The sequence below is a fragment of the Triturus cristatus genome, chromosome 10, assembly GCF_964204655.1.
Source record: "Triturus cristatus chromosome 10, aTriCri1.1, whole genome shotgun sequence".
Lineage (NCBI taxonomy): Eukaryota > Metazoa > Chordata > Amphibia > Caudata > Salamandridae > Triturus > Triturus cristatus.
Genome location: NC_140593.1, coordinates 553,045,404 through 553,073,006, shown reverse-complemented (window position 1 = coordinate 553,073,006; position 27,603 = coordinate 553,045,404). Strand labels below are relative to the sequence as shown.

General features: G+C 44.3%; 1 protein-coding gene across 2 annotated transcripts in view; it reads left to right on the top strand.

Annotated features, from left to right (window-relative positions):
* Window positions 1–27,603, top strand: part of LOC146789708 (tetratricopeptide repeat protein 21B-like) — a 576,531-nt gene that overhangs the window by 141,191 nt on the left and 407,737 nt on the right. For both annotated transcript variants that reach the window (XM_085632041.1, XM_085632042.1), the window contains exons 4-5: window positions 5,771–5,937; window positions 25,273–25,395. In XM_085632041.1, coding sequence (XP_085488167.1) covers window positions 5,771–5,937; window positions 25,273–25,395 — 290 coding nt within the window. The remainder of the gene's footprint in view (window positions 1–5,770; window positions 5,938–25,272; window positions 25,396–27,603) is intronic.

The window sequence follows — 27,603 nt, the reverse complement described above, 5'->3', positions numbered from 1 at the left end:
ACAGTACTGATCCTGCTCCTCATCGGAAGTGTCCACCAAAAAATGCCAGATGAGGCACCCACCAGAAGGATCCACAAACAACCCCAGACCGGGTTCAACCTATTTGGGCCTCGTCAGTAGGACTCACTATGGCACAGGGCACACAACTGGGCATATATACTGCCCTTAGTGTGGTGTCAACTGCGACAAACACCACGCAGAATTTTTACCATTAGCATATCTGATCACATCATCACCACACTTTTCCTACTAAACATGGTGCTGCACTATTTTCTCCCATTCACACAGTACATCTGAAGGGCCTGGCTGGTTAAAATGCCAGCCTTGAAAATGACCAGCAATGCTTAGTACTTTTATGCTTTTCCGAAACCTCTGGAATTGAGGGAGGAAAGCACCACAGTGGATCCATTGGTGGAACAGTGTCTAAACTACCTCAAAGGCACACATTGTGGTAGTGCTTGCTTGTTCGTCTTACACACCCAAGCCCACACTCCTCTTCACCTCCCCTGTGTACTTCATTGCCTGTAAAAAGGACACCGTATGGTCCAAGCAGACCAATAGTTTACTATAGCCACAATTTCATGGTGATTGTATGTGTGGGAAATGGAGTTACTAGTTGAGGGGGGTGTAACCCTGCTCAAGCAGCAATTACAATTCTTGTCAGGGTGAACATTTGCAAACCCCAAATTTACCTGTCTTCACCCTCTAGTAGGTTGGCACAAAAGCATTTAGGCTTAACTTAGGGGCCCTGTGGAAAGTATTTATTCAGCATTTCAGAAAGTAATAAGGTGAAAACAGAACATAAGAAAAATCCCACACCTGTTTAGAAAAATAGACAAATTGATTAAATTATTATAGATCTAATTAGTAGAAACAGAGCTATGTACTTATAAAGATTTAATTAAAAATCGTGCCTAAAAGCACAACAGACCAACTGTAGTCATCTGGTCTTGCAGACTGGGACAAAGTCACGATTTCAGGTTGACCGCGATGGAACACGGACAGGATACAGTAACCAAGTTAGGCCTGCTGAACAAAGTACCTTAAATCCAGGTTGCGCAGCGTTGCGAGATCAAGAGTTGAGGATGCGTCGCGCAGCGGCGGTTTCAATGGGCTGCGATGTGAGGCCCTGCATTGAGGATGCATCGTGCAGCAGTGATTCCAGGGAGCTGAGTGGCCTACCTGCCCTGGCCCCAGCTTGACTGGGGGCACAAAAGACTAGTGTCACACCCTTTGTGAGGGTGCTCAGGCATAGCCTTTGTAATGTGCAAGTGTGGTAGATGACCGCTCCTCCCCTTTATCAAGTCGGAGATGGCCCAGCCTGCAAATACATCTATTTCCCCTTTATCTCACTTTGTGGGAGCAATACACAAAGACCAACTGCCAGTTACACCTATTTGCGTGACCTAGGATTCAGGCTACAGGTACCAAATGGTTAGGGTAATAAAATGCTAACTTTCTAAAAGCCTGGGTGATGAAGGGTGATACCTCTAACCCGGTTCCAGGGTTCTTGTTTCTGGTCCAGGGAGGGCCTGGCTTGGCAGTTCAGGCTGGACTGTTCCCATGGGGAGCAGGGTCAAGACTGATTTGCATATGGCTGGGTCTAAACTGGAATGGCGTGGCGTGCAAAAAAAAGCAATGAATTTAACCCAGATCTGTGACTGGGGGGTGAATGTTTGATTTGTTCAGCATTACGTCCATCATCTGTTCTTTTTGCATTTGTCGCCCTAAGTGGGCAGGGTATGCCCAGACGTGGGTCCTGTGCTCTCTACAGATTCAAGCTAGCCTGGCTGATGCGGGGTGATTCCCTGAAACTGGTCCCAGAATGCTTGTTTCTGGTCCAGGTAGGACCTGGCTTGGCAGTTTGCGCTGGACTGTTTGCATGGGGAATAGAGTCGTGACTGATTTGCATATGGCTGGGTCTAAACTGAAACAGCGTGGCATGCAAAAAAAACGATGGACTTAACCCAGATCTGTGACTGGGGGGGGGGGGTGAATGTTTGATTTGTTCAGCATTCCGTCCATCTTTTATTTTAACTTTCTAAAAGTGGCATTTTCAGAATTGTGACTTAAAATCTGACTTTACCATTAAAGTGTCTCAGCGCCAGGACACCCAAGGGTATTTGCGCGTTCTGCAAATTGCTTAAATAAACTAAACTCAACATTCCAACTTGCTTTCAATTGAAAGTTATTACTTGTTAAATGTTTTAAGGCAACCCAATGTTATCCGATGGGAGAGATAGGCTTTGCAGTAGTGAAAAACTAATTTAAGAATTGTTCAATAATAGGACATGTAAACATTAAAAGTATGTGTCCAACTTTCTAAATACACTGCAGCCTGCCATATTGGCTATTTAGGGCCTACGATAGGGGTGACTTATATGTATTAAAAAAGGAAGGTTTAGTCAAGGCAAAAGGTTTGTTTTTCCTGGACGAAATGGTAGTTTAAAACTGTATACACATGCTGTAATGGCGGAGTGAGACATGTTTACAAGGCTAATTATGTGGGTGACGCAATAATTGCTGCAGGCCCACTAGTAGCATTTAATTTACAGACCCTAGGTAGATGTAGTACCACTGTACTAGGAACTTACAACTAAATTAAATGTGCCATTTGGGTGTAAGCCAATTTCACCATGTTTAAGTGAGAGAGCACAAGCAGTTAAGCACTGGTTAGCAGTGGTAACGTGTGCAGAGTCTTAAGGCCAACAAAACCTCTATTTCTCCTTTATCCTATTTGATCAAACAGACTCGCATGTCCGCTGCTCAAATTAGGAGCCTATATTTCTCTATACTAATCCACCACTAATCCTTTTGGATTCCGGAGTAGCGTTCTTGTTAGAAATGGGGGTCTCAAGTTGGCAATGGTTCGCAACTTTGTCCAAGTAGGGACCCTTCTTCCTAGTCAGGCTAAGGGGGATACACTTCTAAAATAACCCCTGCTCACCCCTTTGGTAGCTTGGCTGAGCAGGCAGGCTTATCTCAGAGGCAGTGTGTAAAGCATTTGTGCATGCATACAGTAATACAGTGAAAATACTACATATGGACACCACACCAGTTTAGGAAAATAAGTAATCTTTATCTAAACCAAACAAGACCAAAACAACAAAAATCCACAATACAGTAACAGAAATGATTTTCAAAAGGTAGAAACAGTCCTGTCCATAGCAAACTATAGATACAACATGTTCAACACAAAGTACCTTGGATGCGTCAAAATCATAAATAAAAACAGCCGCAGGGAAGGTGATGCATTGGTTCCTTATTGCCACGTAGGGGAGGTGATGCGTCTGTTCCTTACTGCCACGCAGGGGAGGTGATGCGTCGGTTTCTTACTACTTGGGAAGGTGATGTCGGTTTCTTACTACAGCCCCAGCGTTGATGTAGACTTGGCGCCCTGCTGCGATGCATGAGGATCGAGGATGCAGTGGTTCTCGATGCGGCGGCAATGGCGCTGCGTTGATTTCTCCAGCCGCGGTCCCACGATGCGTTGATTCTTGCAGCCGCACAGCAGGGACTGCTTGGGAATCTGTGTGCGGATCTTGGACTTCGTAGATCGGAGCACTAGATACGGTGTGCAGCGATTTCTACAGCCGCGGGCATGCGCTGCATCGGTCCTTTCGGCGATGCATCAGAAACCGGTGCGGATGCATTGTGCTTCATGTCGTTGCGTTACTTTTCCAGCTCCCAACTGCAGGAACAACCTCCAGAGGCCAAGAACAGCAACAGGCACCTCTTGGCAGGTCAGAACTCCCAGCAACGAAGTTCAGGAGATCTGTGGGTGAAGTCTTTGTATCCCTGAGACTTCAAAACAGGAGGCAAGCTCTACTTCAAGCCCTTGGATATCTTCCTCAAGCAGGTGACGCAGCACATAGCAAAGTACTTGTCCTTTCCTTGGCAGAAACAGCCACTGCAGGCCAACCCCAGACAACACACAGCAAAGGGTCAGTACTTCTCCTTCAGTTTTCCCAGCTCTTCTCCTTGGCAGAGGTTTCTCTTGAATTTCCGAAGTCATCTAAAGTTCAGGGGTCTGGGCCCCACTCTTTATAGCACAAATTCCTTTGTTCTCTGGTGGCAGAGAAGCTCTTTGCCCAGCCAAAACCAGTTCTGTCCTCTCCGGTGCAGCTTCCTGGCAGGAGGTGGAGACCGCATTGTCCAAGGCAGACCAGGCCCATTCAGGTGTGAAAAATCTCCCCCCCCTCCTACTCTAAATGCAGCCCAGGTCTATTCAGCCCAGCCCTGACTCATTCAGGAAAGGCAGGACACACATCAACACCCCCCGAGGCTATCTGAGAGAATGCACATCCCCAGCCCCTGTCACTTAGAAGCCAGACAGTCCATCCACAAACCAGCAGAGGCACACCAGATGGCTAAGCAAGAAAATACCCACTTTCTAAAAGTGGTATTTTCAAACACAATATAAAAGTAGTCTTTCCTAAAAGATGCATTTATATATTCTGAGTTCAGGCATACTAAACACCACCTTTCTATCTTATCCCAATGGGAAGTTATATTTATAAGATGTTATAAATAAACTCCTATTCTATCCTACGGGACAGATAGCCTTTCAATAGTGAAAAACGAAATGCACTGTATTTCACTATCAGGACATGTCACACACCTCAGTACATGTCTTACCTTTCACATACACTGCACCCTGCCCATGGGGCTACCGTGGGCCTGCCTTAGGCGTGTCTTACATGTAAGAAAATGGAAGCTTAGGTCCTGACAAGTGGGTGCACTTGCCAGGTCAACATGGCAGTACTAAACTGCACACAGACACTGCAATGGTAGGTTTGAGAACCTTTTGCAAGGCTGCTTGGGTAGGACGCACAATCAGTGCTGCAATCCCACTAGCAGCATTTGACTTGCAGGTCCTGGGCACGCACAGTGCACGGTACTAGGGACTTAGTAGAAAGTCTGACATATAACGCTAAGATAAGGAGTACTAGTGAATGCCTGTATGAATATTGCAAATCAGCATACCAGAATAAAGCACGTTTGTAATTAAGCAACCCTGGACAAACCACCGTGGACTAGGGGTAGGCCTAACTTGCTTAATTTCATTTAGCGTAATCATGCCAAATTACCTAAAAATTGCTCAAGATTATGTGGAATTTCGAGAGAAGTGTAATTCGGCATTTACTGCGGTGTTCTTAGCACAAAAGTCCCCCTCACATCTCAAATGGACACGAGGATCAATTTTGCACTAGGAAATAGCGCTAAATGCAACAGAACAGAGAGAGCTCAGACACGCAGAGGCTCGCGCAAGCTGCCCCTTGCAGTCGCTAAATTTGCACTTGGGGTAGAATTTCCTTCAACTTACTCCCTGCATTTAGCATTAGATTAAAATTGCAAATGCAGCCTTGTATTCAAAATAGACGTGAGTATGCATTTTGCGCTAAGAAATTTGCCCTAAATGCAACAGAATAGAAATCCAGAGTGCGAGCAGCTGCTCGCACTCCCTAAATCTGCTCTTGCAGTAGTATTTTTTCCCCTTAAATTTCTCTTAATTACACGAGCGAGTGTAATCCGGTTATTATCGGTAATTCCATGTCAAAGAGTAACACGGAATTACCAAAATTACTCTGATTGGTGCGGGGCAATTGAAATCCCTCCCAGGCCTACTCTTGACTTTGTTGTGACCCTAGTTTTAAAAGGAGAACCACTGCTTCTTAATTTTGACTTCAAACAATTAAATATATGTATGTCTAGATGTTATAGGGTTCATTTCAGAGCCTCTTTATTAACCTTTTCTTTTCTTTTTTAGATCGAGATGCTATTTTGGAACTTGAAAGCAACCTTAAAGGAAGTCGAAAGACTGCTGGAGAAAAAGCGCTGTATTTTGCGGGAATGTTTCTATGGCTCATGGGTCGAAATGATAAGGCCAAGGAGTACATTGATAGAATGCTGAAGGTGTCCAATAGGTCTCAGACGGTATGGCAGTGCTTTTTACTTGATAGATGATTGTGAGATGCATACATTTTATGAGAGCTTCCCTTTTAAAATAAACTTTTCAACTTTTTTTTAGGACATTTCTCTACAGTGCGCCATATTAGATATACATTTGTATATAGCAAAAAGATACCATATTTTATGAGATGACGGTTATTAGACAGCTGAGTTGATTATAAGTTTGTGAATTATTTACAAGATTCTTTTATGATGAGTTTTTTCAAAAGATTCAGCATCTTGAGGGCTGTTTGTGGCGTATTGGGATTAGCTGAGACGACAATGCTACAGGATTTGGAATAACATATGGTGAAGCGAGCAGTGTTTGTGAAGCTAGCTAATTCATGTTTCAGGGTTAGGAGGAAAGATTTGGGGTAGCTATGAGGAGCACTTTACATTAACCTTGATCCTCGTCACCCGGTGTGAATAGTTTGCTAAAATCAGTTCATTCAAGGGCCTGGGGGAATTTTTGTTATGTAAGGCCAATCAACGCAATCAAAAGCTTTCTCTGTATCTAATGGATGGTGAATCATCTGTGTGTGGGCTTGTTCCGCTATCTCCAGGAGTGAAAACCGCTAATCTGTTAGTATTACCAGAATGGTGGTCTTGTACAACATCAGTTTGCTGTGGAGAGATAAGGCAAGGGCATATCCTATGGAGGCATGGCAACAATATCTATGCGAAAATCTTCACATCAGTATTACAGAGGGCAACAGGGCCATTTGATTAGCATTGGGTTCAGTCCTTTCCTGGTTTTAGTAGGAGCGCGATTTAAGATTCATGCATTGTCTGTGACGATACTTCTAGTTAGAATCTCATTTAAAATCTGGGTTAGTGGTTTTGCTAAAATGGTAATGAAAGCTTTGTAGAGTGAGGCTGTCAAGCAATCTGGACCCGATACCTTTCGGCCTGGAAGTCTAGGTATAGCCGCTCTGACTTCTTCAGCTGTAATTTCATCCTCTAAAAGGAGGTGGTCATCCCTATTATGTTCGGCTTGTAAGTGTTGAGATAAGTGTCATCTTGTTCTGTGGAAAGGAACTCGCCTGTCAAAAGGGACTTGTAGTGAGTGGTGAAACAATTCAAAATATCCGCAGTGGATGTGTGAGCCATGCATCCTTAATTTTGTTTGTTTTTTCTCAAGCAAGTCGGGTGGAGTTTATATGCCAGTCACCGGTCTGCTTTTTCCAACGTTTTCATAATGCTGTTGTCGGATATATCGTAATTTTTGGCCGTATCCTTCATTAATGATTGCTCAAGTTTACCTGTCACTTTGCCCAGGTCTTGCTGCGTGCAGAAGGATGGGTTACACTGTGTAGGGATTCTAACTTGCGCAGATCATCCTGAAATTTCTTCCTCTTTTGCTTTCCCAACAGCTTAAAAGTAGTTGTGTGGGATATGAGCACCCCTCTAATAACTGTTTTAGCAGCGTCCCATCTTGCGCTTTGGCTGACCTCCCTATTATCGTTTTCCAAAAAGTTCTGGTCAAGGGTTATTCTTATGCGTTCCCTGACCACTATGCCCCTCAGTGCCACCTCACTAATAAGCCAGGGCCTGCATGTCTGATTATATGGTTCATTGATGTCTAAGTGTAGCAAAACTGAAGCATGGTCAGATTAGATTTTCAGGTCATTGTCAGTGTGGATAATTTGTAGTTGTAAAGTAGTGGAAGGCAAAAATAAGTTGATACACATGTAAGACCTGTGTACATTTGAGTATTTCCTCGCTCCCTGTTGTTGTTTTCCATATATTCTCTATATTGAGATCTATCATGCCCTTGAGTAGAGATGGAGGGGCCCTGGGGCTTGTGGGGTGAGGGAGATACCTATTTTCTGTGGAATGGAGGATTGTATTGAAATCTCGGTCCATAATTACCTTTGGTAAAACGTGCCACTGCTGAGTAGAGGTGGGCATAGAGCGTTTCTTTATCATTGTTTGGCGCATACGTAGAGTATGGTGTCATGGATAGATTACCTAGTCTTCCCCTGATGTCTCACATAGGAGAGCTATGTCCACAGCTTTGTAGTGATGCCACTGCAGAAGTGCCCTCCGCTTGATTGGGGAATTGAGGCCTTGGATGTTTAGTGTTACAATTGTGATGTCTGTCATAGTAGAGTGATAGGAATTCTGAGTGATACTGAATAAAGCATGAAGTTAAAGTATGAAATGCCCCTCTTTCTTTTTTAGTGTGTGAAAAAACTGAGTTGCTGAGTCTGGAGAGTGAGTGAGATGTTGTGCTCTACTAAGTCGTGGCTAAGTGACAGGAGTGTACTTGGTAAGCTAGTGTAAATGTTAACAAAGCCTAACAGTGCAACAACCCAAAACAGGGAAAACCGCGAAAGTACAAATCATCTCACAATACAATTTTCCAGATCTGAGGTGCAGTCTGGTCCAAGAACAGAGTGGGGGCTAGCTCCAGGTGGTTAATGGCAAGCACATGTCGATATATTGTAGAGTACCTAAAGAGAGTTATGATGGTGGTTTCGGATATGAAGCCACAGGCAGTCCAGCCACAGGGCAGTTCAAGATGAGGGCCCTTCATAGCTTTACAAGAAGAGAGCTCCAATAAGTGTGGGTGCGCTCCATTAGAATGGCGCAGAATTTGAATTGCCATTTCCAAAGGATTAGAATGGGATATTGATTCATCTTGCGCATCTTCAGTGGTAGCCATATGGTCTAATCTGTGCTTCATTCGCTTTAATCATCTCTGTTCCTTGCAAGAGCTGTTTATAGTGACTGTATTCTAAGCATCTCTAGTGGCACCCCCGGCGGGCGGTTCATTCTGGGAATCCTCTAGAGCTGTCCTTAAGTGATGTTCTGAGTCCTAAGGTGGATCAGCCCGTGCATTTGCTGAAACCTTTGGGCCAGGTGCTGGTGAATTGTGGGGAGGGAGGGATTGGGAGGAGCCATTTTATTTTGTCGGTCGCCGCGTGATTTATCAGGCTGTAACACCGTCACTAATGGCAGCTCCGCTGGGTGGGAACTCACTGTGGTTGATCTCTTCTATTTCAGGGGTGATATTCAATGTGTTAGAGGGCCCATCCCCCTCTCATGGGTCTCATGGTGCTTGGTAAGTTTTGAGGCCGCCATCTTGGCCGCTGCACTGTGGGAACCCTGGAGCTCTCTGCTGTTCACAAAAGGGCCAAACGACTTTGTGTGGAGGACTCACAGAAGAGTCCAGTGGCTAAAGGACAGCCATCACCATCCGGGCTCAACGTCTACACCTCAGCACCACCGTTACATGCCGCAGTGGAGCTCATGAGACATGACTTCCTGGGTCTGCGCCTGGCCATACCCCTGCCTACTTTATTTACTGCATTACCGTTTGCTTAATTTGATACATTACTCTCCTTGTTCTAACTTTATGTACAGGTAACAATCATCAGTAGTTCCCCCTTTAGATTGTGATGTGGAAGTGTTTGGGGCCCTCTTCAAAGAGTTGAGTGTTGGGAAGATCTAATCTGAACAGTTACTTCAAAACAGGTTGTTTTGTACCTTCTGCAGCATGTTCACCTAGTGTTTATGGTGTCTGGAAAAGGGGTGTGTACTATAAGTTTACTGTTGTGATGAGACACATTATTGTAGCACCTTGCTCCACACCTTTGTAACCGTTTTCTTTTCAGTTGTCCAAATTGAAAGCAAGTGTTTTTAGTTACTGCCTTGGTTTGGATAGATGGTCTTGATTAATGTGTAGGTGAACAGCAAGGCCCCTTAGTCCAGCAGGTCATCCTCTGATAGTGAAGCATGCTATAGCAAATACATAGGATTTTCCTCAACAAAGAAAAACTGTTCGATCAAAGTTTGCCTCCTAGCTCAGAAGGGGCTGGGGCTATACATGTAAGAGGAGAAGACTTAGAAAAGAAAGCCTAGGTGTTAGGCCTGTCATCCGTAGGGTGGACTTGCCCCAAACGTTTTTGCCTTCTTACCTCCTGTTTTCGCTGTATCTTTTTGTAGACCATAGGACTCTGAGCACTTTACCACTGCTGACCTGTGCTAAAGTGCATGTGCTTCTCCCCTAAACATGGTGACATTGGTGTATACAAGATTGGCATATTTAGTTTCCTTATAAGTCCCTTATAAAGTGATATACCATATTCCCAGGGCCTGTAAACTAAATGCTACTAGTGGGCATGCAGCGCTGGTAGTGTCACCCACACAAGTAGTTCTTCAAACCTGTCTCAGCCCTGCCATTGCAAGGCCTGTATGTTCAGTTTACTGCCAATTCGACTTGACATTTAAAATCACTTGCCAAGACTAAAATTACCCTTTTATTACACATGTATCACCCTTAAGGGAGGCCCTAGGTAGCCCTAAGGGCAGGGTGCAGTGCAAGTAAAAGGTAGGAAATGTACTTGTACGTTTTACATGTCCTGGTAGTGACAAACAGCTAAATTTATCTGTCACTACTGTGAAGCCTGCTCCTTTTATAGGCTAGCATTGGGATTTCCTTCATACACTTTTAAGCTATATTTCCTGATTAGTAAGGAGTTGTTGCATCATGTTTCATATCTTTGGAAAGGTAATGGTAAATCCTTTTTACTGGTAAAGTTGGATTTAACATTGCTGTTTTAGAAATGCCACTTTTAAAAAAGTGGACATTTCTCTGCGCTTACTGCTCTGTGTGCCTTGCAGCCTGTCTCCAATACACGTTTGAGGTGGGTAACAGCTACAGTTTGTACATTCCTTCTAGACGGCCACAAACATGGAAATGGAGGGTGTGACCGAGAACTCATCTGCATTCATCTACATTCTGATAGATCTTCCTGGGCAGGAAGATGGAGGGGATCTGACACTTACACCTAAAAAGTGTGTTTTGTGTCCCACACAAAGGGCTGACTACACCCTACAGATAGCATTCCAGACAGGAATTGGGATGAAAGGAGGGCTTACTTTGAAGTCACCCCCACTTCAAAGGCACAACTGGGTATAAGTACTGGAGCTTTGATCCTAGCCAGACAGTTCACTACTGGATCTGTGAAGAACTCTGCCAGGAGTAAGGACTGCTGTGCAACAAGGATTGCCACTCTGTTGTACTGCTGCTGTGATGGAATTACGTTCTGCTTTGCTGAGCTGCCCTGCCACCTGCTGGACTGGACCCATCTCACTTGAACCCAGAGTGACTCCAAGGGCTTGCTGGCTTGAACCCTGTTCAGAAGTCTCAGGGCCATCAAAGACTTCCTTCAACTCTGCAACAGCACCTGGAGTCTGTCATCTGTGAGTCCTACCCTGCCAAGTGGTGCCAATCCAGTCATGGACCCTTGAAAGGTGATTTCTGCTGTCCAGAACCATCAAAATCGATGTAGTTACAACTTTGCCCCAATTGGAACCGATGGATTGCCCTTTGACGCTGACGCAGGAGCAGATTGATGACATCCCTTCAAAGGACTGCGTGGCTTGATGACAACGGACAGCAAAGCTCAATGATATCACCGTGCCTGCATCGTAAAGATGTCCTTCAGCGACTTTGCGGATTGGAACCGACGCATCGAGACTTCGGCATCAACGCTTTGCTCCATCCAAAGTACTTTTTCAGCAGGACCTGTGTGAGTCTCATCACTGGCCTGCCCTCCATTGCGGTTGGCGTGACATTTTGGAGCTGTCCCAGTCCAGTGTGACCTAACGTGACCTCTTAGTGCTGTTGACTTCTAAGCACTACTATTTGAGTTATTCTTTAAAAATTAATAACTCCAGTTCTTTTGGGATTTTTTTAAATTTTGCTCCTTTTTTACTATATATATATATAATCTATTTTCTAACCCTGTGTGGAGTACTTTTGTGGTGTTTTCATTGTGTTTGTGTGTGTGTGTGTGTGTGTGTGTGTGTGTGTGTGTGCGTGTGCGCACCTGTGTTGCACAAATACTTTCCATATTGCCTCTTTAGATAAGCCTGACTGCTCTGTGCCACGCTACCAGAGGGTGAGCACAGGTTATCTTTTAGTGTGTACCTAGCTCACCTTGACTAGGATGGTGGTCCCTACGTGGATAGAGTAAATACGTCCGCCAATTAGAGACGCAAATTCGAACGCTAGGGTTCTGCTTAGCTCGAGGAGTGGTTTGGGAAGTTTCTTTTTGTCTTGTCACAGTTTTCCATCGTTTATTAGATCCTGAATTTAAAGACCAGTCTCACTGCCATATTCTAGCCTCACCAACTCTGATTTTTGGAAATACCATCCTTTCGCAGAGCACTCTCATGCTTCCTTAAGTTTTAGATCCCGTACACAGTAAGGTGAGGGATTATTTGTCAACCCAAATTCTTTTACTTCTTAAACTATTTTTTTTAAATAACATCACTTTAAGAAATTGGGTTATTAGTTGAGAGGGTGGACGCCCCACTCGGACAACAACCACAATCCTTGTTGGGTGAAACACAAAAATCACTAAATTAACCTGTGCTTAACCCTCTGGTAGCTTGGCACAAAAGTAATCAGGCTTAACTTAGACCCAATGTGTAAAGTATTTATTCAGCACACAAACAGTAATAAAGTGCAAACACTATACAAGAAAAATCCGAAACCAATTTACAAAACTAGAGCAAATTCTATGATACCTAATGACAAAAATCCAATCAATAGAACCGGGGATATTGATTTTTAAAGTTTTTTGTGAAGATAGGGCCAAGAAGCAGAAAGCGCCACTCGAGGTCTTCTGGTTGCACTAGACTTGAGGAAATTCACAAGTTCAGGTGACCGCAATGGAGTGCCGGTCGGATACAGGGACCGAGTTAGTCCTGCCTAAGAGTCGCCTTCTCAAGTCCAGCACGAGGAGTTCCTTTTGTGTTGGATGAGGCAGCAAGGAGTAGGCTTTTGGTGCAAAAAGCAGGTTGAGAATTGTGGACGCTCACTATGGGTGCGACCAGCAGATCCTGCTGGAACTTCGCATTGGCGGTCTTCGCTGGCTGTTAATTCTCGGCATGAAGAGGTCAAATTGCAGTTACGGAGAGCGCCCAAATACTGACATTGGGCTCAGCGCGGCTCTCCAGTGAATCTTACAGTGCTGCTGTGGGCTGATCTGACCTGGCTGCTGCCATTCCATGGGTTGATCTGACCTTGCTGCTGCCATTCCATGGGTTGATCTGACCTTGCTGCTGCCATTTTGTGGCTGGGGGGGCAAGGATGGTATATGCTTGCAACTACCTGCAGATGCCGGATCGGGAAGTTGATGGGCGGGCTAGCGGAACCCATCTGCTTTGTCATCGATCGGAGGGCGAAGATTTGGGAAACACTAGACCAACACCAAAGCCCTGCCTACCTGCCTCATAAGTTGAGCCATTTTTTGCCTGCCTGCCCGCCTCCCTCATAAGTTGTGCCTTTTTAAACAAATAAAACACTGAACCAGCAATGTAGTCCTGCTGCTTGTCTCAAAGTTCGACAATTTCCTCAGAAGTAAATGCAAGACCGGCACTGAAACCCTGCCTACCTCAAAAGTGGAGCCATAACTGCCTAAAGTTTAAAGTATCAAGAAATAATTAAATAAAGGTGCCTCCCTAAAATGTGAAGATACGGTAAAGCCTGGGCATAGTTTACCTCTGGTGAAATCCTGCCTGCCTATCTGAAAAGCCAAGATGAGAAATGGGCTCTCCTAGCCTGCCTAAAATATATAGAGAAATAAAGGTATACCAAGTGAAACACCGGCCTGCTCTGAAACACTAGCCATACTCTCGTGAAGCTCTGCCTAACCACCTGAACAGGCAAGAAATATTTAATATGACTTCCAGTTGGAATTAAATGTCACTATTGGCAGAATTAAAACACAGTGAAGCCATTTTTGCCCACCTTCTCCTATGCCACATTCACCAGGCTGTCGTGACCAAGTGCCCCTGCCAAGCCAGTTAACACAAGACTCTAAAAAGTTAGACACACTATTACAAGCCATGGAGACTTCATGCTCTTCAGTGTAGTCACAAATCGAGGAAATCCGGATGAAATTTGGACTTCTTTGGAACTAAACACCAGAGTCACAGAAACTTAACGCAGTGTCTCAGATGCGGTACTGTAGCTAACACACCAGGAAAAGACCTCTTGTGATTTGCAGGACAGAATGCGGCAATTGGAGTACCAAGCGATGCTGAAGGAAGAGGCTGAAGAAATAACAACTGTGTAGTAGGCATGCTGGAGGGTTCCTGATCTATGATTGAATTTCTGGAGGAATGGGTGAATTCTTCACTCCAACGCAAACTCACTCCCCTCACTTTTCATGGAAAGGGCGCACTGCGTGCTGGTTCATAGGCCCCAACCGAGAGCACCTCCCCGCCCAGTAGTCGCAAAGCTGCTTCACTATAAAGACTGGGATGCAATTCTACAGGCTGCAAGACATTGTGCTCCCCTCAAATACGAGAATAGCCAAGAATCTATTTTTCCCCGACTATACATTGCTGACCCAGCAGCAACACACTGCTTTCCTCTCATTGAAGCGACACCTTTGATACCTGAATATCCAATATGCTTTGATGTTCCCAGCAAAACTATAGATTGTGTATGAACAGCGATCTAATTTTTTTCATGGATCCGGAATCAGCCTGGGACTGGGTTGAAGCTTACTTTGAAGCTATTGCCCCATGGCGGTTGCTACTCGAACACCACGAACTGGGTGGCGAAGGGGTCGACGAGGCTTGAGCAGTGGTGGGCCCCCAGAGTTCCCTCTCCAAATGAGGTATGGAAGATCCAAAAATCCGCTATAGAGGCTGCCTACGATTTACGTCTGCCCTTACTTTCATGTCGGAGAGACTCCAGTTCAAAGTGACGAAGCTGATGCGGCTTCGACAAACTTGCGTCGTGGGGGGCTTCTGATCAGACCAGTTATCACACCATAGACAGTGGATTTACTTTGACATTTTAATTGTTGTGCACAATGCTCAACCGCTTATATACATGTAGCGTGATATAGTTTGCGTTCTGCTTGCCATTACCCCTCCTATTTGACAATGGTCACTACACAGTGCATTGTCACTTCCCCCTAGTTCAAGAGTCAGTCTTTAGGCCACTTGTTTGGGTGGGCAGCCATTGGTTGCAGACTCTGGTTTTGGTTTAAAGGTTATTGGTTATACCCCGTTGTTAATCCCCACAAGATACAAGTGCGGCAGAACTTCCTTCCCAAACGAGCGAGAGGGGCTTGGGGTAGAGGGCTGTATACCCCACACGTAATTTACAGGACAACATGGACAGTCACAGTAATATCAAATTCCGAGTCCTAAATGTATGGGGATATATTCAGATACCATCGATACTCTGTGTATGCATCCATCAAATGACAAAGGCGCATATCTGCTTCCTGCAAGAGACTCATATAATTGACAGTGAACTTCAGCGGCTCAGCAAACGCTGGAGAGGGCAAACTGATGGTACAGGATATTTTTCTTAGGCACGAGGAGCCTTGTTTTGGATCCGTCCAGGGACACCTTTTTAGTCCCTTCGAATGATAGTTGATAAGGAAGGAAGATTTATATTTGTGGAGGGCAGATTAGATGGTGAACACGTCCTCTATGGATGTATTTACACCCCAACGCCCCAAATACAGAGCAGGTAGCCTTTTGGACTACCCTATCCGAGATCCTTGTCCAATGGGTGGGCATTCCTTGGTTGCTGGGAGGGGACTATACCAGCATTCTAAATCTTTCTCTTGATCGATACCACCCACCGCTCCCATTGCCCTGGCTTGTCCGCATTCACAGCAATTTGTTCAGTGGACTCAGCAATGTTCCCTCCTTGATGCGTAGAGAGCTTGTAATCCGCATCTGTGTCTATACTCTCGCTTCTCCTCCCACCATGATCTATATGTTCAACGACACAGTTTTCTTTGCTCCCCAGATTCTATCCCTCGATTGCATACTCTAACTACCTGGGGTGGGTGATGTCTGATAACTCTGCCCACATCAAAAATATTAGATGGGGTATGCTGCATTCCCCAGTCCCTACCTGGCATAATTCAAAGGACGCATTAGCTGATGCGGCCTTTTGTGTAGGGCAGTGCACACATATTACCCGCTACTTTGCGGATAATCATGTCACTGCTACAAGTCGTGCTATAGAATGGGATTCTTTTAAGGTAGTAACCAAGGACTTTTGCATGCAAAATATATCTGGGGTTCATATAGAGCTTGCCTGGGACTTGAGCACTTCTGAAGGGGGAAGTAAAAACCCTGGACAATCATCACCCTTCAGATGCGATAACCTGTCTCACCCTAAGTGATGCAAAAGTGTGTTATGCTTCACTGCTAGAACTCCTCCGATGTTGTTATTATGCAGAATATACCGCTCGAGTTCATGCAACGAGTGACCGGCCTGGGTGCCTGCTTACATGGCTCGCTCATCAAGCGGTAGTCTCCGCCGTTTATGGAGATTGCACAGGATGGTGGGCCAGCCCTACAAACCCAAATTGATATATCAAAAATGTTATCTGCACTATATCAGTAATTGTCTGTGCCTCCCCTGGACGTCATTCAGCAATTTCTTGATCCCTTGGCCTTACCTGCCTTTACTGCCATCAAATGTGAGGAACTAGATGACTTGATCACTATAGAGGAAGTGAAGCATTCCATTGATGTTGTGGGGGATTTGTTTCAGAATGACAATTTGCCTACATTCAGTCAGAGATGTCAGGAATATAGCATTACCCCAACCCAATTTCAATTACATGAGTAGGTATTAGGAGTCCTCAGGACACTGTGGGGTGTGATGAACACAGAGCCACCAACACATGCAGTGATGCATACGCTATATTCCTTTGAAACAGGTTTACACCTAATCACTTGAATTTACAGAGCAATTAGGGATCACAACAGGATCTCTCTGGGCCAACTCCATCAGGAATGGGAGCAGGATTTAGCAGACCCCCTGCATGACATTTAATGGACGCTGGCACTGAATCTCCTCATGCTATCTCCAGAAAAGTGCAATTCAAGAACATTCAATATAGGATTCTTCATAGGACTTAACTCACACCTTCTCGAATAAACTGTACGTTCTCATTGGCTGATTGTGCCTGCCCTCGATGCCGAGCATTGTCAACTGACCTTAGGCACATGCTTTGGGTGTGCCCAGATATTGCCAGTTTCTGGCATTCAGTGCACACCTAATTAGCTACAGTTACACAACTAACCACACTCAACTCATGGGAAGATACAGCGCTGGGCATTTTTTTCCAAAGAAGAAAAGCATTAAGGTGTGGGGGCGCTTTGCAAATTTAGCCCTTCTTTTAGCCAAGCACATACTAACCATGCGTTGGCGTGCACAACAGCCTCCCCCCTTTCTTCAGTGATTTCGAGCTTTGACCCATTGGAGTGAAACAAAGTTCTGCGCTGCACTGGGAGGAAGCCAGAAGAATAAGAACGTCCCATAGCAGCAGCCTGGGACATGCTAATACAATTCAAAGAACATGTATCAGAGTATTCCTCTAACACCTCACATCAGTCTACTCCTCCAGTGTTCTCTTCTGATGGGGAATAACGGGGCTTACAGTGGATCTGGCCCCACACTACTTATTTATGGCCACCAAACTAATATTGTAGTGGATCTGGCCTAGCACTACTTACTCATGGCCCCCTAACCAGTAGCTCCTCTATCTCCTCATTTGCGTATTCATGCTTTCCACTTGTATATATTCCTCTTTGTTCTACTGTTTCCAAGTTGGACTTCTCAAACTTAAATTTCTTCTTATCTTTATAAATTTCCCCTTGCTTAATGATTGAGGAACAAAATATTTGCTGTTAGTCATGGTTCCACAGCTCATGAACCCAGCTACTTAATACTAAATGTTTTTAAGATGATGAATCGATCGCTCTTAATGTATGTAGATTGATTAAAAACTACCCTTCAAAACCAAAAATGAGGAAACTCTCTTTAGAGGGAGGTACGGTCAAGACCACCGTAGCGATGGTACAAGTGGCCAATGCACAAAGAACCAAGAATTCACGTTTGTTGAAGGTCAGGAAATCCCCTTGTTGGATTAGACAGCAATTGGGTTCAAAACTCGCAATAAAACATTGTGTGAAAATGATTTTAAAAACTCTTGCTTGGAAAATGACTGTCTTGGCAAGGATTGTTTGTTTTCAGGGTCGCGGTCTAGTGTTCCAGCTCGCGCGACCCGCTGTGCCCTCAATGCGCATGCTCCACGAAGGAACTGCGCACTTTGACTGTGACTGTGACCGGAGATAGTGTCTCCTCTGCGCACAGACTTTGAGGCAATTTTCGAGCTTGTTTTGGAGACGCAAGTAGCGTCTATTGATTTGGTTTCCTGTTACGTTTTAACTGAGGTCGACAACACCTGCGCAATATGGGAGTGTTTCTGTGGAGAAAACAAAAGAAAACAAACTGAAGGGCAACGACCGCTTAGTGTCATTTTAACTATTACTTGAGGTAACCAAGCGGTTCTCTGTCAGAAAACGTTTCAGGATTCAGACTGTGGTAAGCTGTGCTCCTAACGTGACAAGACAAGGTACAGAGAATCTCTTTTCCTGTTGGAACTTTATGCTGTGAACTTATTTAGCGACTATGCTCATTCCTAGTTACCCACAGGTAGCTCAGAAAGAACGCTAAGGAATTGTAGAAAAGACAATTGCTACTGAAGTGAAATACAAGGATTTTTGATGAAAAATTACATAGTATTGTGAGGTAAACACTAACCCAGAAACAGATTTAGACCAGTAATTTAGGGATGTAGGTTGTTCATGTTTTCTTGTCGCCCTTGCAGGTGTGGTAACGTCAGACATCTTCAATACCACCAATTGGAGAGCAGCAAAGCCTTTGGTCAATGGGGTAATTATAGTTAAATCGAAATCAGCAGTATATTGAACTAACATTATAAGATTGCAGCAGTTTATCAGTGTTCCCTCACAGGTGCAGTTAGAAGACGTTCTCCACCATATCGCCCGGAAGCAAGTGAGGACTCTGGTTCTCCGACTCGGAGGCTGTCTCTCTATTTCTCCCTCTCCCTCTTCCCCTTCCCCCCTACTTCAGCTGTGACCTAGGAGTTTTCCTTCGGGTGGCAGTTCAGGTGGTGGGGCATTGGGTCCATCGTCGACTCCTGTGGTCTGGAGCTGGAATCTGACACTGGCAGAGAGGCGCATTTGGTTGGGACAAGAACATGCCAGCTTTCTAAATGTGGCATCTTCAAAATTCTAACTTAAAATCCAACCTCATCATTAAAGAATATTTTAAATTACAATTTATTTGAGTTTACAATTCATTTGAGTGTAAACAGCATATCTATATCTGCTCAAAATCTGAAGTTATCACCTATTAACTGTAATGAGACAACCCACTGTTAGTCTGTGAGTGAGAGAGAGGGCTTACAACAGGTGGGTACATGTAATACATAAAGACATTTCCTATTTTTTAAATACCATGCGCACTGCCTTAGGAATAATTAGTGCCTACCTTAGGGGTGAGTTTCTTAAAAAAAGAGATTTAGGCCTAGCTAAAGTTTTATTTTGTCAGGTCAAATTAGCAGCTGAAAACTGCACTACAGGCTGCAGAGGCAAGCATGGGACATGTTTTAAAGGGCTACATAAGTGGGTGTCTCGATAACTGCTGAAGCCCTCTAGCCGCATTAGTTACAGGCCCTAGATACACATGGTACCATTTACTAGGGACTTATAAGTACATTATATGCTCCAATTAAGCATAGGCCAATTTCACCATGTTTTAAGGAGAGAGCACAAGCACTTTACTGCCGGTTAGCCAGGGTAAAGTGCATAGAGTCCTAAAAGCCAACAAAAACTGATTCAGCAAAGGAAGGCAAAAATCTGGGGTGACCCTGCAGAGAGGGCCAGGTCCAACAATCACCATCATGTGAACTATTTGAAAGGATTCCACTGCGAAGCAGCTCCAAAGCATAATGGCTGAGATTCTGCTACTGAGCCTTGGGTAGAACTTTAATTCCCCTTAGAGCTTCCTTTCGTGATGTCCTATTTTTTTCTTCTTCTTGCCTTGCTTTCTATGTTCCAGACAGCCACCCCCTAGGTGGTATGTTGGTGTTAGACCTGTCAGCATTAGGGTGGCCTTCCCCCACATTTTTCCCCTCACCTCCTTCATTTTTTCTGAACATATTTTTGTTGACTTTAAGACTCTGTGAACTTTACCACTGTTTACCAGTGCTAAGGAACTTGTGCTTGCTCCCCTAAAACATGGTGAAATTAGCTTATACCTAATTGGCATATTTAATCTACTTATAAGTCCCTTGTAGAGTGGTATACCATATACTCTGAGCATGCAATTTAAATGCTACCAGTGGGCCTGCAGCACCTATTGTGCCACCTACTTAAGTAGCACTATAAAACATGTACCAGGCCTGCCATTGCTGCCTGAATGCAGTTTTAAACTGCAATGTTGACTTGGCATTTAGACCCCTTTGCCAAGCCTTAAACTCACCTTTTATTGCATAAGTCACCTCTAAGGTAGCCCTTAGGGAACTGTGCTGTATAAGCAAAAGGTTGCACATGCACTTTTAAGTTCTACATGTGTAAATTCCAAATGAGACCAGGTAACCATTTCATGTTTGGTGTCTCTGGAAATGGAATTTAAAATCCGAACATATTGTGAAGTCTGATTTTAAATTACAATTTTGAAAAATGGCACCTTTACAAAGTTAGTTTTGTCCTACCCTTAGCCCTTTTGTTCCTGTAGCCTGTCTTGGGGCACATGACTGGTTGTAACTGACAGAATGTTTTCCTTCCTCCCAGACAGTCGTAGTGTGTAATGAACTTGAGGGAGGTGGAGCTGAGCACAGCCCCACTTACAACTGAACAGCCTGCGCTCTGCCTCCACACAAAGGGCCTAACGACCCTGCATTGTTACTGCAGCCAGCTTTGAGCCAGGGCAGCGGAGGCAGGAGATTCCTTGCACTTCAAAGCCACTGTCTAGAAGCTTCTCCCACCTTCCTGAACCAGGGTATAAAAAAAGAGGACCCTGGACACCAACTCTTCTCGTTCAGTGGATTCTCTGCAAGAATGACTGTTGTGCTGCTACAAGGACTGCCAATCTGCTAGACTGCTGTTCTGAAGGAACTGCTGCCCTGCTGTGCTGACCTTTTACTTGGGTAAGAAGGACTAGACCTGTTGGACGCTGCTTGTCCATGATGCCAGGCTGCCGATGCAGACCTACTGCACATGATATGGAGCTGCCCGAGACTAGGAGAATATTGGGAGTCAGTAGTGTCCACAACAAGCCGCTGCACAGACTGAACAATACCCCTGAATTTGGAGACCTGCATTCTGCATCTCCAACATATGCCAAAAGGCTGAGTCACCTCCCGGCTTATGGCGCTAGGGCTGATTGTTGCACAGAGGCTGATCACAAAAAGATGGAGCTCACCAGAGTGGGCGCGCTCCCTGCAGGTGTGGGCCACAGCGGAGAGGGTAGCACTATGCAAGGAAGATGTATTGGGTCTACGTAATGCTGGGATACAATACTGCAGGAACTCCTGGGTAGGTGCGAGAACCCAGAACCTGAAGCAGAACCAATAATAAATAGCTAGCAATGGGGCCCCCTATGCACGCCTTGAAATGGCCTTTCATATACACAACACCCTTCACCGCGCCTATGAAGGAAAATACTAAACATGTAACGCGCAGAGCCTGTGCGCCACGCAAAGAATACACGCCAGCCCCAGCAAATATCACAACCTAACGACTATCAATTGCTTGGAGGTGCCCCGCCAACCTATATCCCAACCCAGTTAGTCTTTTACCCCCGATTTAATTGCCCCCCCAACCATCATTATCATAGAACAGTAATACATGCACACTCCATCAATAGGCGAACCTCCCTACAACGATCATCAAGTCACGGGTCACCCCCTGCCGGTTGCAGAACTGCTGTGAAGTTAGGTTTATCGATCAGTTTCCTACATTATGTAACAGTAATAATTATCACCGGAGATGTTATGTATTTGTATTACTTATGCTGTATTTGCTTGTTTAGCAATAGAAATGATGATGCATACAAAATGCAATTAACAGATTCAAACAAAAAAAAGAACTAGACCTGCCTCTCTCGAACCTTGAATGAATCCAAGGCTTGCCTCCTGACATGACGCCTCGGAGACATAACAGGCTTCCAACAACCTTGCACCTGCACCTAGGCTCTGCCATCTGTGATTCTGCTCTACCAAGTGGTGCCGCCACAGCCTTGGACCCTTGGAAGTGAGCTTAAAGTGCTCTACTAACCTCTGTGGATGTAGCAGAACTGGCACATCTCCTCTGCTGCACGGCGCAAACCCATGAAGAACAGATGCATTTCTGCTGCTGTTTGGATTGGGCCCATTACAAAGGCTGGCAACGCAGCTCTTTGGAACCGTAGCATTGCCCAAATGCGTGAAGCCTCCTCAGCGCAGGCCCTTTCATCACTCGTCAACAGCAGCCTCGACAACTACGTCTGACTCCACATCTCAGTCTTGCAGCTCCTCGGACGCTAGGAGTGCACTGGGGGAACATAGTACACATCTCCTCAGACCTGACACATTACCCTGACTGCGTGCCACGTCCTTGATGCCAGACTTTGCATCACAAGCCTTGTCGACGTGTTCCTCAACGATGATACAAGCCCTCATATTGCAGACTTGCATGTTGAAACCTGCGCATCGCTTTGGCTGCCGAAAGCATCTTTGATGCGGAGCCTCGCAGCTCTCCGGAAAGCAGGATTTAAGGTAATTTGTTCAGCGGACATAACTGGGTCCCGGTAGCCCGCCCGTGCTCAATCGCAGTCGTCCTGAACTTGTGACTTTGTTCTGGTCCGGCATGACCAGATATCCACAGTTGGCGCTTTGTGCTTTTAGGTGCTATTTTGGTCTAAATCTTTAAAATTGAATATCTTCAGTTCTACTGTTTGGATTTTTGTCCTTTTGGTCATGCTTTATTTATTAAAGACAGTTCTATTTTCCTAACTTGGTGTGGGATTCTTTTTGGTGCAGTGTTTTCACTTTATTACTGTTTGACGTGTTGCACAAAACTCTACACATTGCCTCTAAGTTAAGCTTGACTGCTCTTTGCCAAGCTACCACAGGGTTGAGCACAGGTTAATTTAGGGTTGACTTGTACCTCACCCTGACAAGGATTGTGGTTGCTGATTGACCATAGCTCGCACCCAGTCACCCAACAACCCAATTTCCCACAGTTGGCCTGTCCTAGAACCAGTACAAGAAGTAACTCAACCTTGAAATGGTGTGCCAGGGGGGCATTGTGTGTTCCTAGGTCACGGATATGTGTACACTTTACTCTTTTTATGTTTTTGCATCCTCCTGGTTACCTGGATTCAGGATCCCTGCTCATGTTCATTAATCACCTCTTTCGATAAAGACTGGACTGATCTTTACTCTAATTTTAGGCTCCTAGATGGCAAAGGGTGTCCTTACATAAAGCGGATCCATTAGTGACCTACTTGCTGAATGCTGAGCTCACGTTCATTACACACCATGACTCATCCGAAAAGCTGGGTCACATATAAAGTAAATCTAATCATACAGGAATACATACCAAGTAGCATCCCTACTGGCTTTTATGGCTCCTTAACGTGATAAGGTGACAACCTCTTTCCTCCCCTGCGGTAACACAGAAGTGTCTTTCCCCTTTCTTGTAGGTAGTGAGCAGTAAGAAAAGTGGGACAAGTGAGACTGTGTGAAGAACCAGCCTCATAAGCTCCCTAAGAGCCCAACAAATGCTGGACATGCCTATTCTGCCATACCAGGGGACCAGTAACGAGGTTACCTAGCTTGGGCGCAGTCTGGAGCACATCCCAGTTCTGGACAGTGTACCAGGTGGCCACCTAGTACACTGTGAGAAACACACTGTCTCACCCATTTTGGTTGATAGCTGGCTGAGAGTTAAATCAAATGATAGCATGCAGTGAGTCACCCTTTTAAATCTGCAACAAGTCATTCAGTCCAGGTTTCATCTAACTTTTGCGTGTCCCTCTGATCTTTGCCTTGTAGCGAAGGTATAGTGACCGACTAGCCCTTTACTTTATTTGGATGGATCAGGGATCTTAAGTGAATCCTGAAAACATTACCTGTCCCCTAATGGGGCACATTTGAGCACACTCATTGGTGCAGTGCCCTTAAAAAAGAGGATCTGATGTACAGACCAATTGAGTCTATCGGTTTTTGAGACATAGATTTTCTCACTTGAAAAGCTGACTTTTTGGAGACATTTACTTTTGCCAGAGTTTTAGGGTTTTTTGTAGTTCCACTTTGCCAAGGTTTTTCTTTTGATTATCCTCAAAGTTCTTCTGGAATTTTACCTACTGGAGAAAAATACATAATTCTCTTGTTTCATCCACAAATCAGTGCCTCTACAACTGAGGAAGCCTCACCCAATCTTGTTTCTTTCTAGAGCTCTCAAATTGTACATGGATTGAACAGCTCTTCCCATTGTGTCTGAACATATTTTCATAACTTGCGAACTATACTCTAGTAACGAAGTGGCTAAAGTTACTTCTGTATGTGTATAGTTTCTTGTTTCAAAAAATATCATGACATTAGAGCACTTCTGGCTCTTCAGAGCATTTATCTTCATACCACCAGAGTAAAGGCAACACTTGCAGCTTTCTGTCACAGATATTTGCAGACCTGGAATCATTACACAGTGGAATATTCATCCAGAAAAAGTGCAGCTTTTGACGAGGAGGTTCTATACAGTTTGTTTGCTTGAAGATTGGTCAGTTTTATGCTTTCCTTCTCCTCCCATTTCCGGAATCCGATTTCTAACCAGCTGAAAAAAATGTACAGTAGAGTGACCGAGTAATTAACCATTACCTTCATGGTGATTCCAGTACATTTAATCTATGTCCTATTTCCTATTAAACTCTCAGCCATTGTCTCAAAGTACATGCTGTGCTACAATTGTTTATGAATTGTATGGAAACTGGACTGGGATGGTTGGTGACACATTGATAGAAGCGAGACAGGTTTCTTTTAGACCTGCTCAGTGGCGTAGCTAGACCTTGGGCTGCATGTGGCGGTCCCTGCATTTGCTGCCCGCGGCAGCTCTGTGTAAGAGTGGTGGGAGGGGGCTGCCGTCCCCAAAACTCGTGCAGCCCGGGGCGGACCACAGCCCCACCCCCCCTTTGCTGCTGCTCTGGACATGCTTCATGGTGCTGTTTATAGTACACTGGTAATTTCAGACCAGTTGTGAAGCAGGGAGATCAAGGACCAATCCTATTGTAATAACTATGAAGGCAAATTTACCTTTTTTGCTTTTTTAACTCCACTGCTGAGTGAAAAGATACTTTTCATTGTGCATGAAACAAAAATAACAGTGACTTTTATTTGGATATTTTGCTCTAAAAATGTGTGTTTTTGTAGCATAAACCAACTGTTTAACTACACTTTGTTTCAGGGATTAGTCCTCAAAGGATGGGTGGATTCTTCCTCTGATAAAGATATTGTTGTGAAGAAATCTATTAAGTACCTTGAAGAAGGAAGTCAAGACAGCAGTGATGTATTTGGAGCAATGGGGAAGGTATGATATATTGCTGACCCCATCTTATACATGTATATGTATGTAATTGGCTTCAAAATGACATTTTCACTTCAGGTGTATGTGTCTAAAATTGTTTAATTGTCCTTGACCACATAATGAATTTCCCAGTTATCAGTTGATGTTCTTTTATATATTGCATTATGTTTTTTAGGTGCTTTTCCTGTATAATTCTGCATATGCCCTGTGGCAGAACATGCACAAAATGCTATAATTGAAAGAGCTTCAAAACTCCATTGCCACAGTGGGCCATTCAAACAGCAGAAATGCAATATGCCAATGCAGAGGACCTTAGCATTACTGTGATTAATGAGAACTACATATAATGTCCCAGGAAAACAAACTATTGGTGTCACAATGCAACCATACACCTTTACAGTTTGCTTATTGAAGATGTAAGAGCATGGAAGCATGGCTTGGCATGCAGGTTGTGTGTCTGCATGTCCAAAGAAACACTTAGACTTACCACTTCAAAGGGCTGATGAGAAGCTGTAAGGAAATTCCTGGCCTTAATTTTTTATGTTCAAAGTATTATATTATATTTTAAGCAAAAGAGATACACAGATTGGTGAATACAATAAGTGATACAGGCTAAAAAATCAGTACATGTGTGGAATATATGAAGACCATCCGAAGGCAGATATAAATCATATATCCAACGACAAAAGTGAGAGAACAACTAGTACAAAAATGGAAAGGCATACAACTATACAGAACAACATGAAATGGCAAAACGATACGTAAACAAGGCTTGGAGGCTGAAGGGGAATAAAGCCTTGTATCACAAATATTACCGTAATTGCTTATCAGGGGAAAAAGGAGGAGAGGCAAGGTTAGGAAGGGGGGTGGAGGTTGCAAGTGGAACATCTGCTTCATAAGTATGTTAATAAAAGTAATAATTACTAAAAAGGCTTAAAGGGCAGCAGTGGTACAAGCCCCGGAGTTCTGGGGGCAGAGTTGCACATAATTACAAAATCGGCCCTCCTAAACGGGGGCCGGCCAAACCGTTTGCCAGGGCCGGTTTCGTTTCTCAGTCTGGCCCCAGGGAACACCAGACTGAGGTAGAACTTAGTGGTGTGGAGTGCCAATCGGAATGCAACGTATGTACGCTACGAAGATAAGACACCCAGGCCCACCATGTGTGAAATGATAGGTGTTGAAAGGACTTCCACTCGGTGAGAAACACTTTAATTGCAATAGTTAAGAGTAAAGTCCAATAGTGATATGTTGGTCTTGTCTCGGGATAGAGGGGATGTTAAGGCCCAGGAACCCAATATTACCATAGAGAAGGATAGGGTTATAAGAACCTTAAAGATATCTGATAAGTGTCTCTGAATAGAGGCCCAATATTCAGATAACCGTGTTCACTCAAAGAACATGTGTTGATGTGTGCCTGGTTCCAGATCGCAACCCTAGCACCTGTCATTTGCCCTAAGCTTCAGTTTGTACAGCCGAGCAGGTGTCCAATGTAACAAATGCATTGTAAAAATGTTGATTGGGGAAGAACTGGTGCAATTTTATTGTTTAGAGAGAGATTATCAATCCGAAGGCAGTTTTTCGGACAGATAGGTTCATAAACCACCATGGCCTCGATTTGTAACTGTTTTCCCACTCACAATTTTGTTTTTACTTTTCAATTCATTTTTATAGGATTTTCAATAGAGAAAATAGTAATCCAGAATTGAATACCGATTTTATGCTTTGAGAAGAACGCCTTTGTAGTAGAACACTCTGCATTTTCTTCAAGAAAAGGTTGCCCAATCCTCAATTTCTCCCTCTGCTCGTGGTACCCACGTTTCCGCCTACTGAACAGGGGGCCAGATGTACTAAATACTGGCCAAAAGAAAACAAACCGCATTTTGCGACCTGTATTGAATTTTAAGAACCGGCCTAGGAGGCCCAAAATATAACGTATAATACAGCGTCAAAGTGAATAAAGAACATGCCCAAAACAGATCACATCCCACCTCTTACGCAAACTCACCGTGATGCTTGGCTGCCATGAGTATGCCAGTAAACATCTGCTAAAACAATCGCTATAAGTATTATAAAATCAACATCACACGAAAATAATGAAAAGCACAGAGCATGCTATATAACAAAATATCAACCCTCCTAATCATTTAACATGACAGGTTTTCTTACTTCACGTTTACCCACACAGTCACTTCTCAGATGTCTCAGTAGTCG